At 36.1% G+C, this 23,288-nt stretch overlaps 2 protein-coding genes and 1 non-coding gene across 7 annotated transcripts; 1 reads left to right on the forward strand and 2 right to left on the reverse strand.

The window, feature by feature from the left end:
* Positions 1-3,385: 3,385 nt before the first annotated feature.
* On the reverse strand, positions 3,386-3,457 carry TRNAP-AGG (transfer RNA proline (anticodon AGG)). The gene has a single exon. It is a non-coding gene; the product is annotated as a tRNA-Pro (tRNA).
* Positions 3,458-4,508: 1,051 nt separating this feature from the next.
* LOC147399728 (Ankyrin repeat family protein) lies at positions 4,509-8,429 on the reverse strand. The gene is made up of 6 exons (XM_086445196.1): positions 8,158-8,429; positions 5,743-5,834; positions 5,575-5,653; positions 5,073-5,167; positions 4,886-4,981; positions 4,509-4,803 (listed from the first exon to the last, which is right to left on the reverse strand). Exons 1-6 carry the CDS (start codon positions 8,327-8,329, stop codon positions 4,723-4,725), a joined length of 615 nt encoding a protein of 204 aa, XP_086301322.1. The 5' UTR covers positions 8,330-8,429; the 3' UTR covers positions 4,509-4,722.
* A 2,108-nt stretch (positions 8,430-10,537) lies between these two features.
* LOC147399729 (uncharacterized) lies at positions 10,538-22,366 on the forward strand. Of its 5 annotated transcripts, XM_086445198.1 has the most exons (8): positions 10,538-11,201; positions 12,444-15,335; positions 18,094-18,147; positions 18,645-18,990; positions 19,280-19,369; positions 19,472-19,535; positions 20,231-21,575; positions 21,884-22,359. In XM_086445198.1, the coding sequence occupies exons 1-4, from the start codon at positions 10,671-10,673 to the stop codon at positions 18,900-18,902; spliced, it is 3,735 nt and encodes a 1,244-aa protein (XP_086301324.1). In that variant the 5' UTR covers positions 10,538-10,670; the 3' UTR covers positions 18,903-18,990; positions 19,280-19,369; positions 19,472-19,535; positions 20,231-21,575; positions 21,884-22,359. The 5 variants fall into 5 exon arrangements, with proteins under 5 accessions (XP_086301324.1, XP_086301325.1, XP_086301323.1 ...); XM_086445199.1 differs by having other exon boundaries at positions 19,291-19,369; positions 20,231-22,366; XM_086445197.1 differs by having other exon boundaries at positions 20,231-22,364.
* Positions 22,367-23,288: the final 922 nt, after the last annotated feature.

A 23,288-nucleotide genomic window follows, 5' to 3' on the forward strand; every position in this document is an offset into this window, starting at 1 on the left:
GTTGGACTCCTTCACCAAGTCGATGTTCATGAACAGAAACTTCTCTCAATTTATTTGGATGATTTATATTTTATTACAAAATTTTAGAGGGTTGAGTTCCGCTAACTCAAGAAATGAGACTCAAAAAATAGCATAGGATCTTAACCGTGTAAACACAAAATTCAACAGTTGACAATTATCTTTTCGAGATAAGCATCATTAGGATATGATCCTAATAAAATCTCAAAAGTTGGATTTTATTTTTAAATGGTTGAGATGTTTTGTTATTGTTTGAGTCGTATTTCTTAAGATAACAAACCCAATCCAATTTTAAATAGAGTTTGCCTAGCCTTAGTAAGTTAGTAAGGATTTTACCTTTACTAAGAGTCCTTGGGCTCACTTTGCAGCATCCAAAAACATGATTTGTAAAGTATAAAATTTTATGCACTTTGAAAGAAAAAGGAAAAAAAAAATCCAAAATAATTATTTTTCACCGTTGAATTTTGATTTTAAATTTGGGAGTTAGGTGAAGTTCGATAGTTGTCCATTTTCAAAACGTTGGATCAAGCTTAAAAGAAATTATTTTTATTTGATTTTTTCCATGAAATCTAGTGGACCGTGGTGTTGGATTGCTAACGTGGTAATCCATTTCAAAAAAACGGCCCTTAGTAAGACTTAAAATCTTACTAAGTTACTATGAAAGTATTGTTCTTTAAAACATGCATTGGTTGTTGTCTCCAAAAAGGAGATATACCATTACAACTTGTTCCCTAAGGGCACTTGTTAAGATGCATTTAAAACAACTTGGACATAAGAATTTAGGTAAATTTGATAGGAATTTTTTTTATGGGCATTTTAAGCAGAAAATTAAATTTTGTAGGTACATGTAATGCATCTTAACGTGTGCCCGGGTTAAAGAACATTGTTATTGCCACACCAATTTTTACTGTTGCCTCACCAATTAATGAAATTACATGTGCCACCAGAAGAAAAAAGAATGTGCCCATCATTTATTGAGAAAGCAAATGTATACACCATTTTTTTTATTACACACCAATGCTTTAGAACAAAAAAATTGAGATGAATTGATATTCCTTTGATCCATTCTTCTTTTACACATTTCATCAAACACCTTAATGATGAGAGATGAGACATGGATTCTAGAGTTTCATGTTGGAGTTCCTCAAATGAATCGACCAACATACAAAATGATTTCGAGAGATTATCGAATTGTCCCAAAATGACTTTCTTTAGTGAAGCATAGAGAGTTGATGGAATCAAGAAACTCAGCACTTTGTCTGATTTCAAAGTGGGCAAACCAGAGAGGTCTAGTTGTTCTACTGTTGGGAAAGACGTTAATTGATGGAAATGGTGGTAGTAAATCGAGTAGACTGCACATGATTGAACCTGCAACACAACACATAGGATCCCCAAATCGATTGCCACATCAGACACCCAAGGTGTGAATGGGTTGTTAACGATGCAAGAAACGGGTTGAGCCTCTTCGAGTTATTTTTTGATGAGACGAGTGAGTGAGTCACTATAAACAATTTCGAGTTGATGCATCCATCTGTCTAGGTCAAGTCGTTTAGGTTCATCATAGTCCTAACCATCTGCGAAGAACTTAAATCTGAGACGACCATTGCCTATAGGAGGTGGAGATGTTGGTTTTTGTAGAAGATGATAAGAGTACATTATCCAAACCGTACACGTGTCCAAGTCGATTAAGTGTATTATGTATAAGTCGGTATTTCTAACACTGCCCAACAGCAGGACAAACCAAGATAAGAGTGTCTAATCTGGTTGGTAGGGTATGGTAGCATTAGTAAAGACTTGGCCTGAGTATTTGCGTAATCCTAGCTTACGTGTGTCAAGTCCATAAATCTTATAAGAGATTTCCCTAGAATCGTAGACTCAATCTCAAAGATCCTAACTCCACTTAGGATCCTTGTAATCAAGTGATTCTCCGGGATCACATCCTGATGGAAGGGGAAATCCTGATTCGAAGAAGGAATCTATAAATTGATAAATTAAGGGAGGCTAAAAGATCTTTTGGCAGATTGAGAAAAAAGAGAGTTTTATCGATAATTATTATTCTTCTACAACTTTAACTTGAGTGTCGGAGAATTCTTAGCGGGTACCACAACGATGCTTAGAAGAGGGACATAGGAGCAACTTCGGATCAATAGGGTAGAGTTTATCAAGGCTTCACCAGATTTCTACCCTATAATTTTGTTTATGGCGTTTTGCATCATTTGGCCTATCAATTCCGATCTCCAAAGGCTTTATAGATTCTAGTTTCTCCAAATCTCCAATCTTCAAGCAAACTTTGGGTTTTTGGAGAGAAAGAGATTTCATAGTAAGGTGAAGATTAAGTAGAGAGGAGAGAGAGAGAGTACCTCTTCCAACTTGAAGGACATAGATAGACAAAAGCAAGTGTTTTTTTAGATTTACTCCTCACACCCCATATTATTCATTGGAGATATAAAATTTGTGCAATAGTAGTCTTTTTTTTAAAGACCAATGATATTACCACCTCCTCATAATGTTATGAATAAACATCATAAGTAATTTTTTTATATGGTGTAATTTTGCAATAAAATCACTAATAATGTTTATTTCATCATTAATGGTATTATATTGTATTTCCCAAAATTTTAGAGAACTTCTATAGTCTTCTATTTTATAAAATACCACTTTTATGAAAGATGGGGTGATCATAGAACCTCGATGATCAACACTTCACTCAATAAGGAAAGGTCATAACCCCAATTAGTGGTGAGAGTCCGTAGATTGTGTGTTCGATACTCAGAATCAACAATATTTCCTCAGGGTCACTTGCGAGGGGGTGCTTCCTCAATTACCTAGTGTGAGTGATGTGCGGCCTTAGCACATTCCTGATGGAGGGACCCTTAGTCAAACGTAAGTCTGAACACCCCCGTTATAAAAAAATAAAAATAAATAAAAACAGAAAAAGAAATTAGACATGGTCATGTTATATTTACACGAATGTGGGTTCAACGAAATTTAAACCTAAGCCATCAAAATAGCTGTAAAAAAATGATTATCTTTAAATTTTTATTTAATTATATATAACTATCGTGTGAAATAAAAACTTGGCATGGTAATAATAATACTCAAAAATATTTTGTGAAATTCCATTAAAATACTAATTTTTTACTCATAACACACCAAACTAATAGAAAACAACCATTTAATTTGTAAATGATTGGTGTGTTGTAAGTAAAAGTTGGTGTGCCAATTAAATATCTCAAAATTATACGGCACCAATACAAGTTGGACTTGCATAAACCCATTACCCATGCATTTTCACCAAATAAAAGGATTGAAAGATAAAGATTGAATATGAGGGTAATTGGATCTCTATCTTTTAAAAAAGGGAAAGGGGGCATTCCGAGAATTGAACTCGGGACCTCTCGCACCCTAAGCGAGAATCATACCACTAGACCAAATGCCCTTGTATGATTAATGATAATATAATAAGTATTTTAACTAATTCATTTTTTCTATTGTATATATGATCTCCATCCTGTACTCCACAAGCTGGTGCAGCCAGCAAGCTTTGGCATCGCTACTTTAATGCGGTTGGAGTGAAGATGCATTTAACTCGTATCTCGAAAAAAAAAAAAACATATCTATACACGCCACCACGTCAAGAGGCTCCCCCTTGTGTCCCCCCATTGAGGTCACTCCAACATTAAGAAGATTAGAAATCCTCGAAAGTCCATGATATTGTTTTAAGGCTTCTTTTCATTCGATGGAACCAGTTATACTGACTTTCCTCCTGCCTCTCAATGAGTCATGATCCTACCCAGTCTAGTTCGCCGATCCCCAATTATTTTAGAGAGCTGCTACTGGCACTCCAACTTTTACTTATTACATCCCAAATTAAAATAAAGAATATGAGAAATTTTCCCAAAACATAGACAACTTATGTCAAAATTCCACTACACTGTTCATTTTAATTCCCAAAATATTCTTTTCCACTCTTATAATCAACAACTGATTAAGCAAAATCATTGGTATTTTATCAATGAATTCATAGATTATATAAATGACAAATTCACGAATTCGTAGATCATAGAAGTGACAAACTCACGGTAAAAGCATATTTTAGGAATTAAAATGAATAGAGTACCAAAACCAGAATTTCATCATATTCAACACACAAAAGGGAGATTTCACCCAAGAAAATAAATGAATGGATGAGAATAAGTAAAAGTTAGGGTGCTAATAGATGCTCTTTCATTTTTTTTTTAATATAGGATTTTATATGAGATTAATAATTGTAAACAACCAGTTTGACCGAGTCTTATAATGAGATTATAAGTTAGCACCAAGCCTTTGTAACGTTTCAAAAGTGTATTTTAATCTTTAATTGAGGTGTGATAAAATAATTTAAAATAAGTAAAATTTGAGGTGCCAATAGTAGCTCTCTTACATTAACCCCCACCGGATGAGCATCAAATACATGCCCCCGCTTAGGCTCTAACAATGATCCGAACATGTTCTCTTTTAACCTTTAGATCAAGACAGTCAACTAGTCACTGTTTGATATCTTATTTTGTATAAAAATTGTCTCCACTTTGGATCTATCAAAGCTATTAATAAATTAAAATGATTAATTTGCCTCCAACGTTTCTCGAACAAAAGTACCAACAACTATCGGTGACTACACACCTACAACCTGATTAAATTTTGTCACCTCACATAAAGCAAAACCTATTGGCACACCTCAGTATTAGCGGCAGCTTCTAAGACTCTCCTCGTTTCTGTCCCGGGGTCTGAGAGCTCTCCTGGGGTCTGTTGAAATTATAAATTAGAAACTCGAAAATGAGTATTTACGGGGAAAATGTGACAATAGAAAACCCTTGTGTGCGCCAACCTTTCCATAGAGGCTTGCCTTAGTAGGAGATGCCCCGGCAGCTAACAGTACGTGCACAACATCCACGTGTTCACCTCTCGCAGCATGATGAAGAGGCTATTTTGTGTAATGGATTAATAAACCTCAACAAGAATGATTAAGGAGTGAAAGAAAAGAAGAAATGTTGGGAGGTTCCAAGTCCACTCACAGTATCACCTTCAGCGTCAACTGTGTTTAGCATCCGCTCCACACAGTCTGCATTGTTAGCTGTATTGATTAACAGTTGGACAATTTCAAGAAAACCTGCAGAAATTCAACAGCAAAAGCAAAAAATAAGAATAAAAATAATTTTTACTGTTAGAGAAGGTGGAGTAGAAGTGGTTCACCACCAAAATTTGGATTCCAAAAATGCTCCCATTTTAACATTTAAACTTAATATAATGAAGTTTTTCTAGTAAAAAAAAAAGCCAAGAAAATTGCAATCCTACATTGCTAAAATCTCGTTGGTTAGTTTTCAAAATTACAAAAATATCCTTTTTTTTTTTTACCATGTAATCTTCGAAACCAGAATTTAATTAATATTATATTAACTACAAATAAGCCCTTCAGATACATGTGCGTTTGCGCATGCCACCTTCTTGTAATAATAATAATAATAATAAATACCACAAAACAGGCTGAAGCGTGGGGGATTAAGTAGTGGGGGTTACCTCCTGCACAAGCATCATGAAGGGGAATTGCCCCATCCTCATCCTTGGCTTCCAAATTAGCGCCCCTTTCCAAAAGTAGCTACAAGGGAGAAGATTTTTGTTAGTATTTGACTTTCATCACCTAAAAAAAAACAGAGGATAGAGCAACTTGAAAATTATGTAGCTAACCTGGGCGCAAGGCAGATGGCCATAGAGACACGTCAAATGGAGGGCGGTGTCTCCATCTTCGATTGGTTCATCAATACTTCCATTCAAATTATCTAAATATCATACAAGAAAATGAAAGTGCATGCCTATGTTAATGAAACCATCTTAATTAATACAAGTTTTTTTTTCCTCCAGTGAGGGTTGAAAACCAGATGTTTACTCATGGTATTGTGGGATCACTATCACAGTTCCTATAATAAAGCTTGTACCTAATTTTATATAGAGACAACAACAAATAAACCCACTTTACTTTATTGTAGTAGTTCAAACTCTTTATTTTATTCGCATAAGTACGTAGTTGATAGGTTTCATCATTGTGGATCTGGATCTTTTAGTGTGCAGAGTATGAACAATTTTAAACATCAACGAAAATATAATACCAACCTCTGCAAGTTTTGGAAAAGCATAGATTGAGACATACACAGTGTTGGTATCAATGTGCTAGCTGGACTTATAGTTTGCAACGTATCAAGCTTCTCCACATAATATATTGTTCTATTGCATGCTTATGCAGACTTATGCAGATCTTATGTTCAGTTGGGATTTAGTGTGTAAGGAGACAGGCTAAGTTCTTGCTTGATACTTGTATTAGGCAGGTCCCCTCAAGTTCTCAACTGCCTCCCCCTTTTGTCAAATGATAAATCTTTGTACAGATAAAATAAATAAATAAATAAAAAATAGTATAGCATGTCCAATTCACAGTCCAATACAACTGTACGTTTGTATATACTGAAGATCTATTTTTGTCAGTCCTTGAGCTCTTGTTCTTTTGGTGCAAGATCTATAAGGAGCTCAAAGGCATGTTCTTCGAGGATTTTTTAGTTCGGTGGGAGATTGTTTGTAATCTGTCAAAGCCCAAGCTCAGTGTTTTGTGTTCTTTTTTCTTCTTGTTTCTCTTTTTGTGTAGGTCAACTCAACCTCACCGCTTTGTTCGATGTTTCTTTTTCCCGCTGTTAAAAAAAAAAAAAAGACTGTGATGTAGCAGAGATGTAAAATATGAACGTTTGCATTGTAGATCGCATAATTAATGCCTATATGATTCTTCCAATGACAATACAAGTATTGAAGTATGTCAATTTCACCGGATTCATCCCAATCCGATCTTCACTTTCACGCTATTTTGAAAAACAAAGCAGTACCTAGGGCATCTCATTCTATTTCTAAATCTATTCCATAAAGAATTTCTCATCCTCATACACGTAGTTGCTGAATGCATGCGGGCCCCCGCATATTTTTCACATACAAGGTATCTCAATAGTATCTTGGGGATCATCACCATCTACATACTGCTCATAGATACATTACTAGAATGAGATATTGACCACAAACACTCCAAATGAAAAAAAAAAAAATCTATGCTTCCTTTTTAGAGAAACAAGTAATGATACGTTAAATCCAACACATTGTAGCATGCATTGACTTCATGATTTTACAACTCCAAGGTTTAGTGACAAAGGGTTTTTTCCCATGAATGGCTTGGCAACAAAGGTTTTTTTCCCCCATGAATGGCTTGGCAACAAAGGTCTCTATTCTATATAAATAATAGACTCATAAATTCATCAAAGCTTACTTCAAACTTAGAGAATCGTAACCAATTAATGTTTCCAACATTTTGAACATAGGAAATATTTATAAAAAAAAATTGATAAGTGGGACATATTTATCAAATTAAATCTAGAGTGCACGAAGAAAGAAAAAACCTTCAAATATTGTTTCTTGTTCCAATCTAATAGCTCTAAGGACATAAGCAACAAAACCTAAAGACACTATCATGGTATCTAAGCTATATTTTCTATGAAGTGCCTATGCTTGCTATTACAAAAATGAACCTGACGAGGTTAATTAGACAATAATTGGTTACTGTGACTTATCCTTGAGCGAGGTCACTTCTAATTGAACAACCAAACAGGCAAATACCGCTAATAACCTTGTAAAATCCTTTCGAGTTTTCAACCTAACGAGCTTTTGATAATGATTTGGCTCCCTGTACCTTGACCAACTTAAATGATATTTGAATACATCTACAGATTGAGTAACCAAGACAAAAAAAAAAGAAAAAAAAAAACATATTTTTTTCTTGCCCGATCACAAGATACAAGTACGCAATCAGAAAGTTCAGCAATAACGAAAACAAATTGCTGAAAACGGTGCAAACTTCGTTAATTTGAACTATTTTTCTAGTTTGAACTGAACCAAAACCCTAAATTGAACCCAAACGAGAAATTTCCACTTTCCAGTTAAACTACAATACCTTTTATCAAACAAAAAGCATCTCTACGTTGGGTTCCTCTTAGAACACTAAACTGAAGAAGAATTGGACGTAAACTAAAAAAATATATCCTAATTTAAGATCGAGAACTGGGTGAGAACTTATACCAAGAGCTTGGCGAAGAAGGTCAACGTTTCCGCTCTGGACTGCTTGAGCGAGGTCGCTGAGGTGTGGCTGTGTGTTGTAGAAGGGTTCCGCCAAACCTTCTTCTTCGAAAAGCTCTACAAGCTCTTCTTCTTCGTCCTCAATCATCCCATTGAGCCTACCTGGAACCGCCATTTTTCTCGTCTTCCCCCTTTGAATCCTTCTTTTAGGTTAAAAAAATATGATAGAGAGAATCTACTCTCGAAGTCTCACCAGCAAGGTTTATACCTTATAGTTTTCGGAGTTATGTTCTTGTCATGGTCAGTCAATCGAACGGTTGTGATGTCTTCCTTATCAAGTGCAGTCCGATCTTTAGGATTGGGCTAGGGCATAGCTTGACGTATGTGGTTTTGGTAAATATTTGAGATAACCCCCTATGTTTTTGGCGAATATTTGAACCTTGCATTTTTCATCGGATGACTTACCACTTGACCGCAAAAGACTACTAAATGACCTCATCTTTAACCCCTAGCCAATTCAAATTCTTAACTTATTGGTACATTTTCAAAAAAATTTAAACTTGTTTGATATATATATATATATATATATATATATATATATAATTTTTTTTTCAAACTTTGCTAACTTTAATTTTTCTAAAAATCATATTTTTTATTATTATTAGTGATAAATCTATTTTTAATGAGATCATTAACTCATAATAATTTTAGAAACACAACTACCTAAAACCTTAATGAAGGTGCCACTTAGTTAAGTGATGAAGGCATGTAGATAATTGATTAAAAAGAAAAAGTTACTTAGAACCTTTAACATTGAGGTTGAAGTTGAAGAGGGTGAAGTATTTTACCTCCAAGGTTGAAGTTGATGGATCATGGATAGGATTGCAACTTTGGCAAGTAGGCATGAGTTCAATCAGAGGTTCAACCCAATTGATGGGTGTGCTTGGGCCAAGTTATGTAGAATATGAGTTGAACCGAGTTTAGACTTTAGAGTAATTCAGTTCGACCATAAGTCGAATTGAGGGTTCGGGTAATTCAACTCAATCTAAACTCGAGACTATAGAAGATAGTTATATATACATTTAAAGTATTTTTTTAATTACTTCATGTTTGAAATATAAAATTTATTTGCTAATCAAAACAAAATTAAACTTGTTCAATGAGTCCAAGTCACCCAACCTGTCCTAGAATTATCTTACTTAGGCTAATCTGAGTTTGGAAGCTCTAGTTTTGATTGACGAACTTAGACTTAATGTTCGAACTCAGGTTGAGGGTTCTACCACTTGAATTGAGCATGGGTCTACCCTCCAACTAGCCCAAGTTGCAGTCCTAATTCAAGGAGGTTGAAAACGAGTGCGATTTTAGTCTCTTAAAAGAGCTTGAGATCGAAGGGTATGTCATCCATTTGAAAATTCAGAGATTTCTTAAACATTTATCAATATATTTAGAGGGCTCACCAATTGCCAAATCACCGAAAGATAGGAGGGATGTTATTTTGGGGTGCACTATTTACACCCACTTTTTTGCTCATCACACCTACTTAAACGTTAAATGTCAATGATGTGTAAGTACTTAAATACCCTTTTGAATTTTATTATGTTTTACTGCATACACCTATGTAATATTCACCGAATAAACACAATTTTCCCCTCCTATTGATTCAAAGCTTATCAAAGTTCAGTCGAATCCACATAACCAATATATTTTTCTTCGGAGATTCATCAAACGACTGTGTTTTGATCAATTTTTGGGAATATTATTCATTAAAATTTGATTATTATATATATTTTTACCATTATTTGATATAATTAAGCATTTTGATAGATGGAAGTGAGTTTTTATAATTTACTTTCATCATCTTTTGTTCTTGAATTTTTTTAAATCGTTTTGCAAATGAACCATCTTAAAGATCAACTTTACCTTTATTATTTGCATCAATTTTTTTTCTTCGAAATTTCCAGTATGTTCAATAACCCAAGGCTGAACTCATCTTCACTATTTCAGTAAGTACATATCGAATGTATTTTTTCAAATGGGATTCTCATGTAAAGAATTGTTCAGTATGTACCTACCATAAAATAATATATTTTTCCAGTATGTTTCAAAAGAATTTATCGTTCTTAGATTAGTAGTTACATACCGAACAATTCCTTGCACGAGGTCCCATGTGAAAATTGTTCGGTGTGTTATTAATGAATCTTTTTGAAAATATTCAGTATGTATTTATCGAATAAAATGGTGGATGAAACAAGGTCACAATTTTTTACTCCGTACACCCTAGGTATAGTTGGTGAAAGAAGTAAATGGGTGTAGCAAGCAAAAAAGTGGGTGTCAATAGCCAGCGCCTTTTATTTTACCGCCTCCCTCAAGACTCTCAGCTTGTTCTCCTCTGTTACGCTCTCTCCTTAAATGGAAGAACAATCCCTAACAACAAAGCGCACCAATTTTCAAAACAACTCCCTTTACAATATAACAATTTATGTGGAAGCCACCATCACTTATTCTCTGCAGCTTTAATGGAGACACAGACACCCAATCCTCCTCCTTCTTCGTCTCTTCGAGTCTTGATTCGGCCCTCATCTGCAACTACTTCAACAACCACCTCATCTTTTCCTTCCAAAATTCCCCCAAATTTTTCTTCAACAACACCACCAGATCTTCCTTCTTCAAACCTTACTTCATCTTCTTCTCAATCTCACTCTTCAGAAGGCGTTGTTGTTGTAGGTTTTATTGGAAGGAGAGAGGACGATTTAACACATTTGATCAATCGAATTCTCGATAATAATGTCTTCGGATCAGGTAATCTCGATGACAATTTTTCTATAATTTCGCATAATTTCGAAGAGGAGGTAAGAGAGAGAGTGAAGGATTGGTTTCGTTCTCGACGGATTAGTTATTACTACGAGGAAGAAAAGGGGATCATGTTTTTGCAGTTTTTGCCCACTTGGTGCCCTAGTACGGAAAGTTTATCAGAGTCGTCAGGATTGGATTCGATTGTGGAAGAACAAGAATTTGGGGATCTACAAGGGATGCTGTTTATGTTCTCTGTGAGTTGTTCCCGATTTATTTTTCTTCTTTCAAGTTGATTTTGATTTTTAATTTTCTTTTGGTTTTAGGAACAAAAGAGATCCCATATTTCATTTGATAACCAGGAAAAAAGTTCAAATCTTACAATAGAGTCTTAAATTTGCACATTTGACATGGAATGGTAATTAGTAAATTTAGTAGAGCAAATTCCCAAAACATGCGCAACTTTTGTTAAAATTTCTATTTCAGTACACTATTCATTTTTATTCCGAAAACATGCATAGCGAGATCACTGGTATTTATTCTAATTTTAAAGTAACGACCTCACTGATAAAATTAAAACATGAGGTAGTAAGAGCACTGGTGTTTATTCTAAAAGTGACGATCTTGCTAGAAAAAACATGTTTTGGGTATTAAAATGAACAGTGTACTAGAATGGGAATTTTCCCATATTCAACACACGAAATGGTAATTTACCCAATTTAGTACTTTCAACTAGATAAGATACTTTTTTTAAGCTAAAGAATTTTCTTAATGATGGGATCCAAGATAGCCTAAATTTCGAAAGCACACTAGGCATTTTTTGAAAAACCATGATATTAAAAAAGGTTCACAACTAGCCTAGAAGCATAGAACAATTCAGATATGGTGGTTGTGTAGAGAGTATGTGTAATTGAAGAATCGTGAAAAATGTTTTATCCAACGTGTTTTGTAATCTGGAGTTATAAGTTTTGGAATGGACCTCATTGAAAAATGTTTGGCTCTTTCTAGGGCCTCTAAACGCTCCCCATATATATATATATAGGGACAGGATCACCATCCAACGTGTTTTGTAAACTGGGATTAGAAGTTTCTGAATGGGCTGATTTTTGGTGATGATGATCTCTAGGGTGAGGAGATCATCCTCACCAAAAATCGGTACATTCTGAAACTTCTAACCCTAGTTTATAAGTTGAAGAATCGTGGACTGTCCGTTTTTTGTAAAATCAGCCCATTCCGAAACTTCTAACCCCAGTTTACAAAACAAGTTGGGTGATCCTGTCCCTATATATATAAGGGGAGTGTTCGGAGGCCCTAGGGAGAGCCAAACATTTTTCGTGAAATTAATTAACCTTATTAAGGATAGGACCAGATACTACGAATAAAAGTGTTCGTGGACAGAAACAATGAAAACAAACATTTTGAGTTCTTTATATTTTTACTTGTGGTGTATGAGACACTTAAGTTTGGATTCAAAATGAATAATTTCATTAGCTATGCAGGTTTGCCATGTAATCATATTTCTTCAGCAGGGGTCTCACTTTGATACCCAAATATTGAAAAAACTACGAATGCTACAGGCTGCAAAGCATGCTTTGGCTCCATTTGTGAAATCCCACATTAAACCTACATTGACCTCTAAGGCTTCTTCTTTATCCTCCTCACAACCAACCGTTCCGGTGACCTCCCTTACCAGTTCTTCTGGTAGAGGCAGTGGTATCGGGAATCGCCATACTTCAGCTATTTCACTTATGTCGGGTTTGGGTTCCTATTCGTCATTGTTTCCAGGACAATGTACACCTGTAGTTCTTTTCGTTTTTATTGATGACTTCTCAGACGGTCCAAACTCTGTGTCCCATGTAGAGGATTCTGCGGAGGCTACATCATTGAATCAATCTTCTAATTTAAGTGGCTTACCTAGGTCAAACATACCTCAAAAAGGTTCGAGTTCTGTTGTTGTGTTAGCACGCCCAATGAGTAAATCCGAAGGTGGTATTAGAAAGAAAATACAGTCATCTCTTGAAGCACAGATCCGATTTTTAATTAAGAAATGTCGAACACTAGCTGGTTCCGAAGCCAGTCATACTGGGTCAAGAGGTGGGGGCAATTCAAGTTCAGCACCTTTGTTTTCTCTTGAAGCTTCAAGAGCTGTCGCTCTGTTAGACAGATCGACAAATCAGAAAGGTGAATCACTTGATTTTGCCTCTAGTCTCATGGAAGAGGTTTTAAGTGGAAAAGCAACCTCAGATATTCTTCTGCTTGAAAGTCATGGACAGGGTGTGAATAAAGAAGATATCCAATCTATAAAAGAGTTCATTTATAGGCAGTCTGATACCTTAAGAGGGAGAGGTGGGTTGGTTACTAACGCCAATAGTGGCTCAGCTGCTGGTGTTGGTATGGTAGCTGTTGCTGCGGCTGCTGCAGCAGCTTCAGCTGCGTCTGGAAAGCCATTTACTACTCCTGAACTCCCTAGTTTGGAGAACTGGTTATCTTCTAGTCAACTTATTTTAGATTCGTTGCTATCTGCAAGACGCGGGTTTCTAGATAGAAGTGATATTAGTAAAAGAAAACCTCTTCGGAGAAATGCTACTGCAGCACAGGTTGAAAGGGCTGTTTCTGGAGGAGTAGATCCTGTAGAATCTGCTTTATCTTGGTTGGAAAGTGGTAAAGGCCTGAACATGAAATTTTCGACCTCATGGTGTCAGAGAGCCCTTCCAGCCGCTAAGGATGTTTATCTTAAAGAACTGCCTGCTTGTTACCCGACTTCTCTACATGAGGCACGGTTAGAGAAGGCTTTGCGCTCGTTTCAGTCAATGGTCAAGGGACCTGCTGTACAGTTTTTCAGAAAAAAGTTGGAAGATGAATGTGCATCCATTTGGATATCTGGCAGGCAACTTTGTGATGCTGTTAGTTTGACGGGCAAACCATGCATGCACCAGAGACACAATGTGGAGGTTGGTGGTTTGCTTTCAGGAGCTGAGGTCAAGCCACATTCTAGTGGCTTTGTTTTCCTTCATGCTTGTGCTTGTGGCCGTTCACGGCGGCTCCGAGATGATCCTTTTGATTTTGAAACAGCGAATATTATCTTCAATTGTTTCCAAAACTGTGATAATCTGCTTCCAGCATTCCAACCACCAAAACTAGGCAATGCAGGACCTATTCAACCCTCATCATGGAGTCTGATTCGAGTGGGTTCTGCGAGGTATTATCAACCTTCTAAAGGCCTGCTTCAGAGTGGATTCTGCTCCACTGAGAAATTTCTAATGAAGTGGTCAATTTTACTTGAGAAACGTACAAAAACAAGTGGTTTTCCACCAAGTGCAGCCCAAAAGGGATCCATGACAAGGTCAAATCAGGACCCCAAGATTGAATCTGTTACAGATGGAGAAGTGAAGAAAGTTGGTTCCACGCGGTTGTTTCCCGGAGAAGCACGTACTGGGGGAGTAGAAGATAAAAAGAAACTCACAGAAAACATTTCTTCTGGTGATCAAAAAATAAGTTTTGGCCGAGGTCTACCACAGTTTACCATGAGAAGACCTTTTGCTGAGGTTGTTGCCGGATCAGTCGCAACAGATGCAGCATTCCCCCCTCTTCAGCAGAGAAAACAGCCTAAAGTGGGTTCAGAAAAGGGTGCTAAACAAAAAGTTTCAAGAGATAGAAGTGAAGAACAGGTTCATGTGACAGGTGATAGCCAAGGATCTCAAAAATCTGAAGATATTTCTTCTGCTCGAGAAAGCTCACAGGGGTTGGGAGCTAATAGCTACAATGATGGAGAACCATTTTTACAGATAGGGAGCTACGTTGTCCCAATGAACATGAATGGTGGTGGAAACATCAAATCAAACACTTCTCTGAAGCATATGGTAGTGTATGTTGGATTTGAGCACGAGTGTTCTTATGGTCATCGTTTCTTATTGACTTCAGAGCATCTCAATGAGTTGGGCTCATTATATTCATTTACCGAAGAATCTCATATTCCCTCATCTATGGAATATTCAGACAGAAAAGCTGTAGAGACGTTAAGCTTGAGTAAGAATGGTGCACATGATAAAACTCATTCACATTTGAATGGAATGGTTACTGGTTTGAATAAGGTGAGAACATCTGGCAAATCAAATCAGAACCAACATTGCGATGGACTTGTACCTTTCTCTGGATCAGGAAATGAACAGAACCAGTCCTCGATCGGGCTGTCATCGGTCTCTAAATCAGCGAATGATCTTGAAGAGAGCCTTCAATATGCTAATCTTGATGATGGTGGGTGTGCGCTTTCCCTTTTGAATAGGAATTTACCCATATACATGAACTGTCCGCACTGCAGGATCTCTAAGAGGAAGGACCAGCAAAAGATCAAGTTTGCAAGTACAGTATCACAGCTCCAAAGGATATTTGTGGTACAGAATCTTTTCCATTATTAACCTAATTTTTTATGCTTGTTGGAAGAAACCTATTTTTTTTGGATTGATAGAATTCATTTACTGGATAATTGGGTGACATGTTAACTTTTTGTATTCATGCTGAAATTCATCTCGATATTTCTTGAGCTTTAAATTTCTTCAATTGTGGCAAATTCCAGATGGCTCTTTGCTGAATGTAGGTTTGTTACCTTTCTGATAGTTGTTTCAATGCTGGAAATTTGGAAAGCCTGTGTTGTATTCAACGGTTATTACTTTCATAAGTGCATTACTGATGTGATTTTCCATGGAGTAAAAAAATCCAACATTGTAGAGAAGTAGGGGTGTCAAAAAAAGTTCCACAGGCCTGAATTTTAGCTGTATGAGTGGGCTGGGCCTATAAAAAATTATCAAAAGCCAAGCCCGGTCCTGGTCCATTGACCCCTTTAAAAAAGCCAACCGGACATTTTTGTTTTGTTTCTTCTCATTCCAAATATTTTTGGTCATGTAAAGGTTTTACAATTTTTTATTTATTGGTAAAAGGTTAGTGGTTAGCAAGTAAAGTTGGGTTTCAGGGAGTTTGAACCTAGGACATGGGAACAATACTCCACACGTCTAACTAATTTAGCTAAGTTGTCAATTCTTTCTATTCATATACCCTTTCAGCATCAAGTGAGAAAAAAATTAATTTAACTTGTCAAAAAACAAAAAATTAATTTGATCATGGCATGCATTGGAATCATCAAAGTTCACTTTGTGGTGATATATGAGGGCTCATATCTACTAAAAGAAAGAGCCGGAATCCAGTTGACATTCTATCCCAAAGTATGGGAAGATGCCTCTTTGGCAACGACGCAAACACAAGATCTCCCACACAGGTTATAAATCCTCATTTACACTCCAATTATTCTTGATAAGAGACAACATCATGAACATCGAGTCTACTTTATAAAAATTGTTTCAAACAAAGCCTAATACACTTGAGTCATACAATTTCAACTAACATCAGTACACTAAAAAAATACTTTCATAACCTTCGTTTGGCTGATAGGATTTTTGTGGCCTTCTCAAGTCAACCATACAACATGCATGCTTCAGCGATGACGTGGCTTGTGCATTCAGGGCTTGAATCAATTATAGATCTTGGTGTTGAACAAAATCCATCTTATTCATGGGATTCGAAGCAGTATTCACAAATAAATCAAGCTTTCTGTAGAATCTTAAAATGGTGAAGTGGAGATAGAAAAATAATTACATATAAATTCCTTTTAATGACTTTGGACTTCATAGCTCATAGCTCCTATAATGCTGCACACATGTTGGATATTTGACTAGTGTCTCTTATTCGTGATTTGTTTCTTATTTCACTATGTTTCTTAATTTTATTCTTATAGCATCCCATAAGATGCATGAAGACAATAAGAAGGAATGATCACATGTATGGTCTTTTGAACTTGCCATTATTTTTCTTTAAAGGGTGAACAAACCCTGTTATGCTTTGGCAGCTAGCTCTTTGATAATTAGAGTGCATTGAATCTTGTAGCAAATCCTCAGTTCTATGCCAATTGTACCATCCAACTAGTTTAGGCTAGCTAAGGTTTAGAAGAAAGGTTATAAGAAATTTTTTTCTTGATAAGTGAAAAGATTTTATTAAAGGGGAATAGTTGTGTGACCAAATGAAAAAGAGAATACAAAAGAGAAAAAAGAAGAAAAACAACAATAACGCTTAACAACTCCCCACACGATTACAAACCCAATCCCATTTGCCCAAGAAGTTATGAAATTATAAGAAGTTCTTATAACCTTAACTTCTTAACTCCCTAATGTTATAAGAAGTTAAAACAGAAACAAAAGGAGATTCCTTTGGGCTATTCTTCCCTCGGCCATTGCTTGGGGGGTGTGGAGTGAGAGAAATAATAGGGTCTTCAACAACAAGATGAGAAGCGCTCATGGCAGTTTCTTAGAGATTTTGGGCTTGATGTACTTTTGGTCAAAACAGAAATTAGAGTTCAAAGGGACTACTTTTGATGATTTTGTCTTTAGATGGAACTCTTTATGTAATCATTGAGGCTTTAACTTTTTTGTTTGTTTTGTAGTTCTTTGAGAGGCTTCCTCGGCCTCATTGTACTTTGTTATTTTTTATCAATACATTACACTTATAAAAAAAAAATGTTATAAGAAGTTAAGAAAATATTTTCGCTGCGTATAACTTCCATCAACCATCTAGTGACTTTATTTATTTTGTCAATGCTGAAAAAGAGATGCTCCTTAATGTTATATAAGGAAATTTGGCATACATGTGTGTATTACATCTTGATGATAAAAATTGTGACCATTTTATACTATGCTCTATTTTTCTGTATGTATTTAAATACCCTGTGCTTTTTTCATGCTTCGCCATACTAATTTGCAATATAACCCCAACTGGTATTATTTCCAGCATTTAATGCTATCTGATAATTGGTTTTGTACTTATTTCTCTGAATATGGGTTGCGATATTCTAAGCTTAATACAGTTTACCCAGTTAACATTCAAAGCTTGAATGTTGGAAATTACTCTTTCATTGTATGTGTTCATAGACAGATGATCTGAAATGAGATTGGGAGCCATCAGTACTTAGAAATATAGTGATAAATACTGTTGCTTCATAGAATTTGTTAAGACGTGAACATAAGCATCTTACTTTGTTATTGACTCATTGCTAATTTGTAAGTTCCTTTCTGTCCATCTGCTTCATGTGTGAATTACTCCATGCAGGTTACGCCTCCATTTCCAGTTGTTTTAGCCACCTGCCCAGTTATACAATTTGAGGTATCCATCCATTTGCTCTATAGTTTTTCAAAAGATGACCTGACATGATAATATAACCATCTGATCATTTTTATGCATCATAAGAGAAAATGTTTGAACCAACCCAAACAAGTTAATTGACCGGATGGTTAGTCATCTTAGCCTAGAATGTTTCCTATTTGGGATGCATCTAATGCTGGAGCATGGTCCCTTGTACATATGCTACATTTAGTTTTTTACCTCTAGGGCATTGATGGGCTGTTATTATAGTCTGCTCAATGGGCTATATTGGTTGCCTTCTTGTTGATGCATATCTTCAGCTAGTTAATGAAAATTATTAAGATGTGCACTTTGTTGGTTAGATACGTATTCCTCAGTGTTATAAGTATACCTTACTTATCTTTTTGTCACTGATATATGATTTTATCTAATAAATGCAGAGATTTGATTAGAATATAGGTAGATATATTCTGAGAAGCTGTAAATTTATTCTTCCTCATAATAAACTCTGATTGTAGGCTTCACACCTTCCTCTATCTGTTCCGGATCAAGAACGACAATCACAGTTCAGCATGGGGTGTCGAGTGATCCTACCGCCAGATAGCTTCCTCACTCTTAGACTTCCATTTGTCTATGGCGTGCAACTGGAGGATAGGAGTCTGCAACCTCTCAACTACCTTGAACATCAACCCGAACTGACTGCCTGGATAACCAAAGGCACTTCATTGCAGGTTCTGTCCAAGGGAAGCAGTCTTAACGAAGAGTTTCACACCTAGCCAGACAAACTGAACCACAGAATTGCAGTAATTTGCTTGTAGAGAGTTGACAGCTGAAGAACTTAGTGGCAGTTCTACTCAGCCTCAGGTAATGATTTAGGCATGCTTTCTTTAGTTTTTATTTGTTTTGATAGATATAAATTCTAATAAAAGACTGAAAGGAAGGAGGCCTAACCTCCCAATTGTTAAGGTTTACGTGCTTTCTGTTATCGCTGTTATAATGTTGCTTAACTGTATCTCTAAGTCCCTTAGGAGTTGCTTTTGTGTATATGATATTAATGGATTATCTATAACAGCTATTTATATATGTTTAATGGTGTTTGATGGATTTATTAGCTTCATATTAATCTCAAATTTTATTATTATTTATGGATAAGGATGTTTCTAGATGAAAACTAAGTTGCATTCAGTGAGGGGGGTAAGCTGCAGTCAGAAGGGAGGCTTCAAGAATGTTTAAACGTTACCAGGTTTTATGCCTTGTGAACTTGTGCTCTTTTAAACATGGTCACCAATGATTCTTCTCTTCATCAATTTCAACAGAAATCTTATTAAAGCTCCCTTTCATGCAGGCATTACTTCTTCGTGCTCTGCAGGGGCAGTGCATTAGTTGAATGAAAACTTCTAGGCTTCACGGTGAGCTTTCTGCATCCTTGCATTCTCTCTCTGTGTTGTATATATAGTCCATAAATGCTCATTCTTGTTAGAAATATATGATGTTAGCAAGAAGGCAGGTGAGTCTCTTATACTGTTGATTGCTATGGCTACTCCCCATAATGCTACTGACCTTGTTTTTCTTCCACCAAATGGTTGTTGGTTGGTATTATGAATTACGACTATGCTTTTGCTTTTTATTTTATTTTATCATTTTCCAACTTGTAAAGCATTTCCTATATTTTCTATGAATTCTATAATATTTCTAAACTCCTACATTTCCACACTGATCGGAAATAGTTCTTGGAAAATCTCCTGTATACCGTCCTTTGGGGATGTGAGAAATCAATTGAAGAGAATGAAACAGAGAAGAAAAATCAACTACAACACACAAATTTACGTGGGAAACCCTAAACTAGGGAAAAACCATGGAGCCACACCAATTTCACAATGTCCAAAGGCCAAAAAATAGTTACAAGCTTTCTCCCACAGAAAATGACTGCCCTTAAACGAAATAGGGTTAGCAACCTACCAACACAAAAGTACACAATTGCTCTTTGGGCCCTGTCATTGACACAAAGATTGTTTCGTGCTTGTAACAAATCATGAATTAAATTTGCTTAAGATTAGTTTGAGATCATCTACACTAGTTTTGTCTGATGATTAAGTTTTCACAGATTCCTGAAGACATGTGTTACTCCATTCCGTTCTTTTGATCTGGGCAAGATGAACAATGGCGGATGACGAGCTTGCCATCATGCATTCTGGAGCAGGGTACTGAGGCCACTTTACAAGGAAAACGATTGGATATACAACAGGTCAAAAAACTAAATTGAAGCCTTATCTCAACCTGATAATCTGCTGTTATACTAAGTTACTTGTACTTTATGTTAACTTTGATGTAAACTAAAATTTTAGAGTTCCCCCGTTTCCTAAACTTCATTTCCTTTGCTATGATTATATACAACTGGTGAACTCCAAAAACATTTTCTTGTCCTCCACTCAGAATGCATGTCTGTAGCTTTCCTTATATGTCTCTGCTCATTCAGTACCTATAGGCAAGGACACAACTATGAGATCCCCAACAGATGGATTTTGAACGAGGGCAGGGCTTTCAGTTCCATCTTATTTGGATTGGGCTTGGGCTTCACCTTCCATCTTATTATGAACACCCGAGGCTCGGGGTTGATTTGCCTAGTCCAGTGATCCTTTTTTAGATGTCAACAGGTGGGGAATAGGGCTCAACTTGCTGGTCATGCCTTGCTTATGTAACTTTGTAGCCATTGCAGCTTGTAAATTATTATCATGCTGCCTAAATTTTTTAATTAGTTATTGTTATATAATAATTCTGAACCCAAGGTTCAATTCCTAGGACTATTATAAACTGCAATAAACCTCACTTTATTCTTAATCTTGAGCCCTAACTAGTCGAAATCATCTACTTCGGTTGCCTTTCCCTCTCATACACGGCAAATCCTTTAGGTATTCAATATCCTTTCTTCTGCGTAACTTCTTTCATGTCAATCTTCTGTGCTTCCCTTTTGTGCACTTAAATTTTTTTCATTCCTTCTTTTTTTACATTATTAAAAAAATTAAAGAAAAGATAATATGCTATAGGTTAGAATAAAACAGGCCCACCATAATGGTTTGTAAAGATATTGTCAGTCCGTCTGCTTCTATGGCTCTTATAAGGAATCATAGGAGATATGTGCCTTTAGTCGCTGGGATCATCATTCCGATTCTGATTGACTTCGTTTTTTTATTTATTTTTTTAGTTTTTTATGCTTTTGTTTGGGCATGCAAATGTCCTTTTCATGATGGATTTTAGCAGAAAAGCTGTCTAGTGATCCCTCTTCTCGGTCCACAAAAAATAATTCTGCGGTGGAATCAGATATTGACCGTGAAACCTTCTGTCGTCAATGCTGATCTTAACCCTGGACCAGAGCGACAACTTTTTTTTTACTCCAGACAGAAATGCAAGGAGGTGCAAAGGAACCACGGAGCAGTGGGCCCTTTCAGCTTGTAAGTTATCTAGATCTCCACAGTTAAGCGTGCTTGCATGAAGGTAGTACTAGAATGAGTGGTCTCCTGGGAAGTCCTCATTATTACACCCCTTAAAATATATCAACACAACTAATAAACGTGAGTCTGATGTGGTTATATAAACAATCTTTTTCTGCTAATTGATAACTAATGTGCTGCATTATCCGATAAAAGCCAAAGTTTTGTGTCTGATATTTTCTAGGTGGAATTTCACCAATTTCTTCTAGAAAGGAAATAGTTCTTCCAATTCTACAAATCTGAACAGAACATTTTTTCCTTCCTTGGAGTATTCTGCATGTTTGTAGGTGCATTTAGTGGTGTCAATGGCTGGCATGGAATCCAGGGAGTGGGACCTTGAAGATCGCCATCAAGCCAAGGGCCTCAAATAGAAGACAGGTAAGTTGTTAATGGTGCTTGGGTTCTGGCTGATCCGAGTAACCCAATCCTGGCGTGGGATACGGACAGCTGAGGGAAGTGCCATCAAGCCCATTATGGATGCATACCAGATCCAATTCAGAGTTTATATGGTTCAATCTAGACAAGCCAACATTGATCTAATCAAACTGATAATCTTTTCAAATTTGATGCAAAGATCGACAAATTCGTACATATTCAAATCAAAGAGCTATAGGTAAAGGTTTCTATCAACATATAAATCAATCGCTGTACATTTTGTGTCATTAATATGTTTTGGATCTGAGTCATCTATAGAATTTTGTTCATTAGAGAAGTATAGAATAACCAAATAATGGTGACAGTGATTTTGATGTTGATGGATAAAGGATTAGAGATTGAAGATAACATAAAGGAAGCTTATACTATTAACGTTTTTTTTTTTTTTTTTTTTATAGTTTTAGATTTAAGTAAATTACAAAAAAAAAAAAACCCAGCTATGTATTTTGAAGAAATTATTGAATCAGCTATTCTCTTTAAGAGTCCAACTACCCTTACTAAATCAGCAAGGTTTAGACCCTTACCAAGGGACCTTGGGCTCCAGTTTTGGCTTCCGAAACCATGATCAGATGCTTCATAGTTGCAGACGACAAAATTCTATTTTTTTTCTTCTTTCCAAAAAGATTATTTTTCAAATGGTGAATTTTAATTTTAAAATTTGGGAACCGTCCAATTTCTAAACCTTGGATCAAGTTTAAAAGAAAATAAAAAAATTAATTTTTTTTTTATTTAGTACCTGAGTTATTTTTAATGAAATCTAGAGGGCTGTGGTGTTGGATTGCCAATGTGATTATCCATTTGAGCAAAATGATCCTTAGGAAGGCTTAAAATTGTATTAAACTAGTAAAGAAAGTGTCGGTGTTTCTATAAATATTAATGATTGGGCCAGTGTTTCAATATATGGACAGTCCAAGACAATCACATCTTGATGCAGCTCACAGGGTCCTTCGATATCTAAAAACAGTTCCAGGACAAGGAATTTTTTTCCCTGCTACTTCTAGTTTTCAGTTGAAGGCCTTTTGTGACAGTGATTGGGCTGGTTGTATTGATTCTCGAAGATCAACTTCTGGTTTTTGCTTGTTTCTTGGAGATTCTTTAATTTCTTGGAAATCTAAAAAGCAAGCTACTGTCTCCAGGTCCTCTGCTGAGGCAGAATATCGCTCCATGGCATCAACAACATGTGAAATTACTTAGATTTCCTCCCTTCTTAAGGATTTTCGAATTCATCATCCTCAACCA

This window comes from Akebia trifoliata, chromosome 6 (assembly GCF_017979445.1).
Source record: "Akebia trifoliata isolate Shusen 1 chromosome 6, ASM1797944v1, whole genome shotgun sequence".
NCBI classification, from domain to species: Eukaryota; Viridiplantae; Streptophyta; class Magnoliopsida; order Ranunculales; family Lardizabalaceae; genus Akebia; species Akebia trifoliata.

Bases quoted from the DNA above. Each gene is read 5' to 3' on its own strand.
- LOC147399728 (XM_086445196.1), bottom strand. From the start codon at position 8,329: ATGGCGGTTCCAGGTAGGCTCAATGGGATGATTGAGGACGAAGAAGAA. The intron at 5,654-5,742 runs GTTAGCTACATA...TCTCCCTTGTAG, and splicing joins GCCATCTGCCTTGCGCCCAG to CTACTTTTGGAAAGGGGCGC. The intron at 5,168-5,574 runs GTAACCCCCACT...GAATTTCTGCAG, and splicing joins TCATGATGCTTGTGCAGGAG to GTTTTCTTGAAATTGTCCAA.
- LOC147399729 (XM_086445199.1), top strand. From the start codon at position 10,671: ATGGAGACACAGACACCCAATCCTCCTCCTTCTTCGTCTCTTCGAGTC. The intron at 11,202-12,443 runs GTGAGTTGTTCC...TTAGCTATGCAG, and splicing joins GGATGCTGTTTATGTTCTCT to GTTTGCCATGTAATCATATT. The intron at 18,148-18,644 runs GTATCCATCCAT...CTCTGATTGTAG, and splicing joins GCCCAGTTATACAATTTGAG to GCTTCACACCTTCCTCTATC.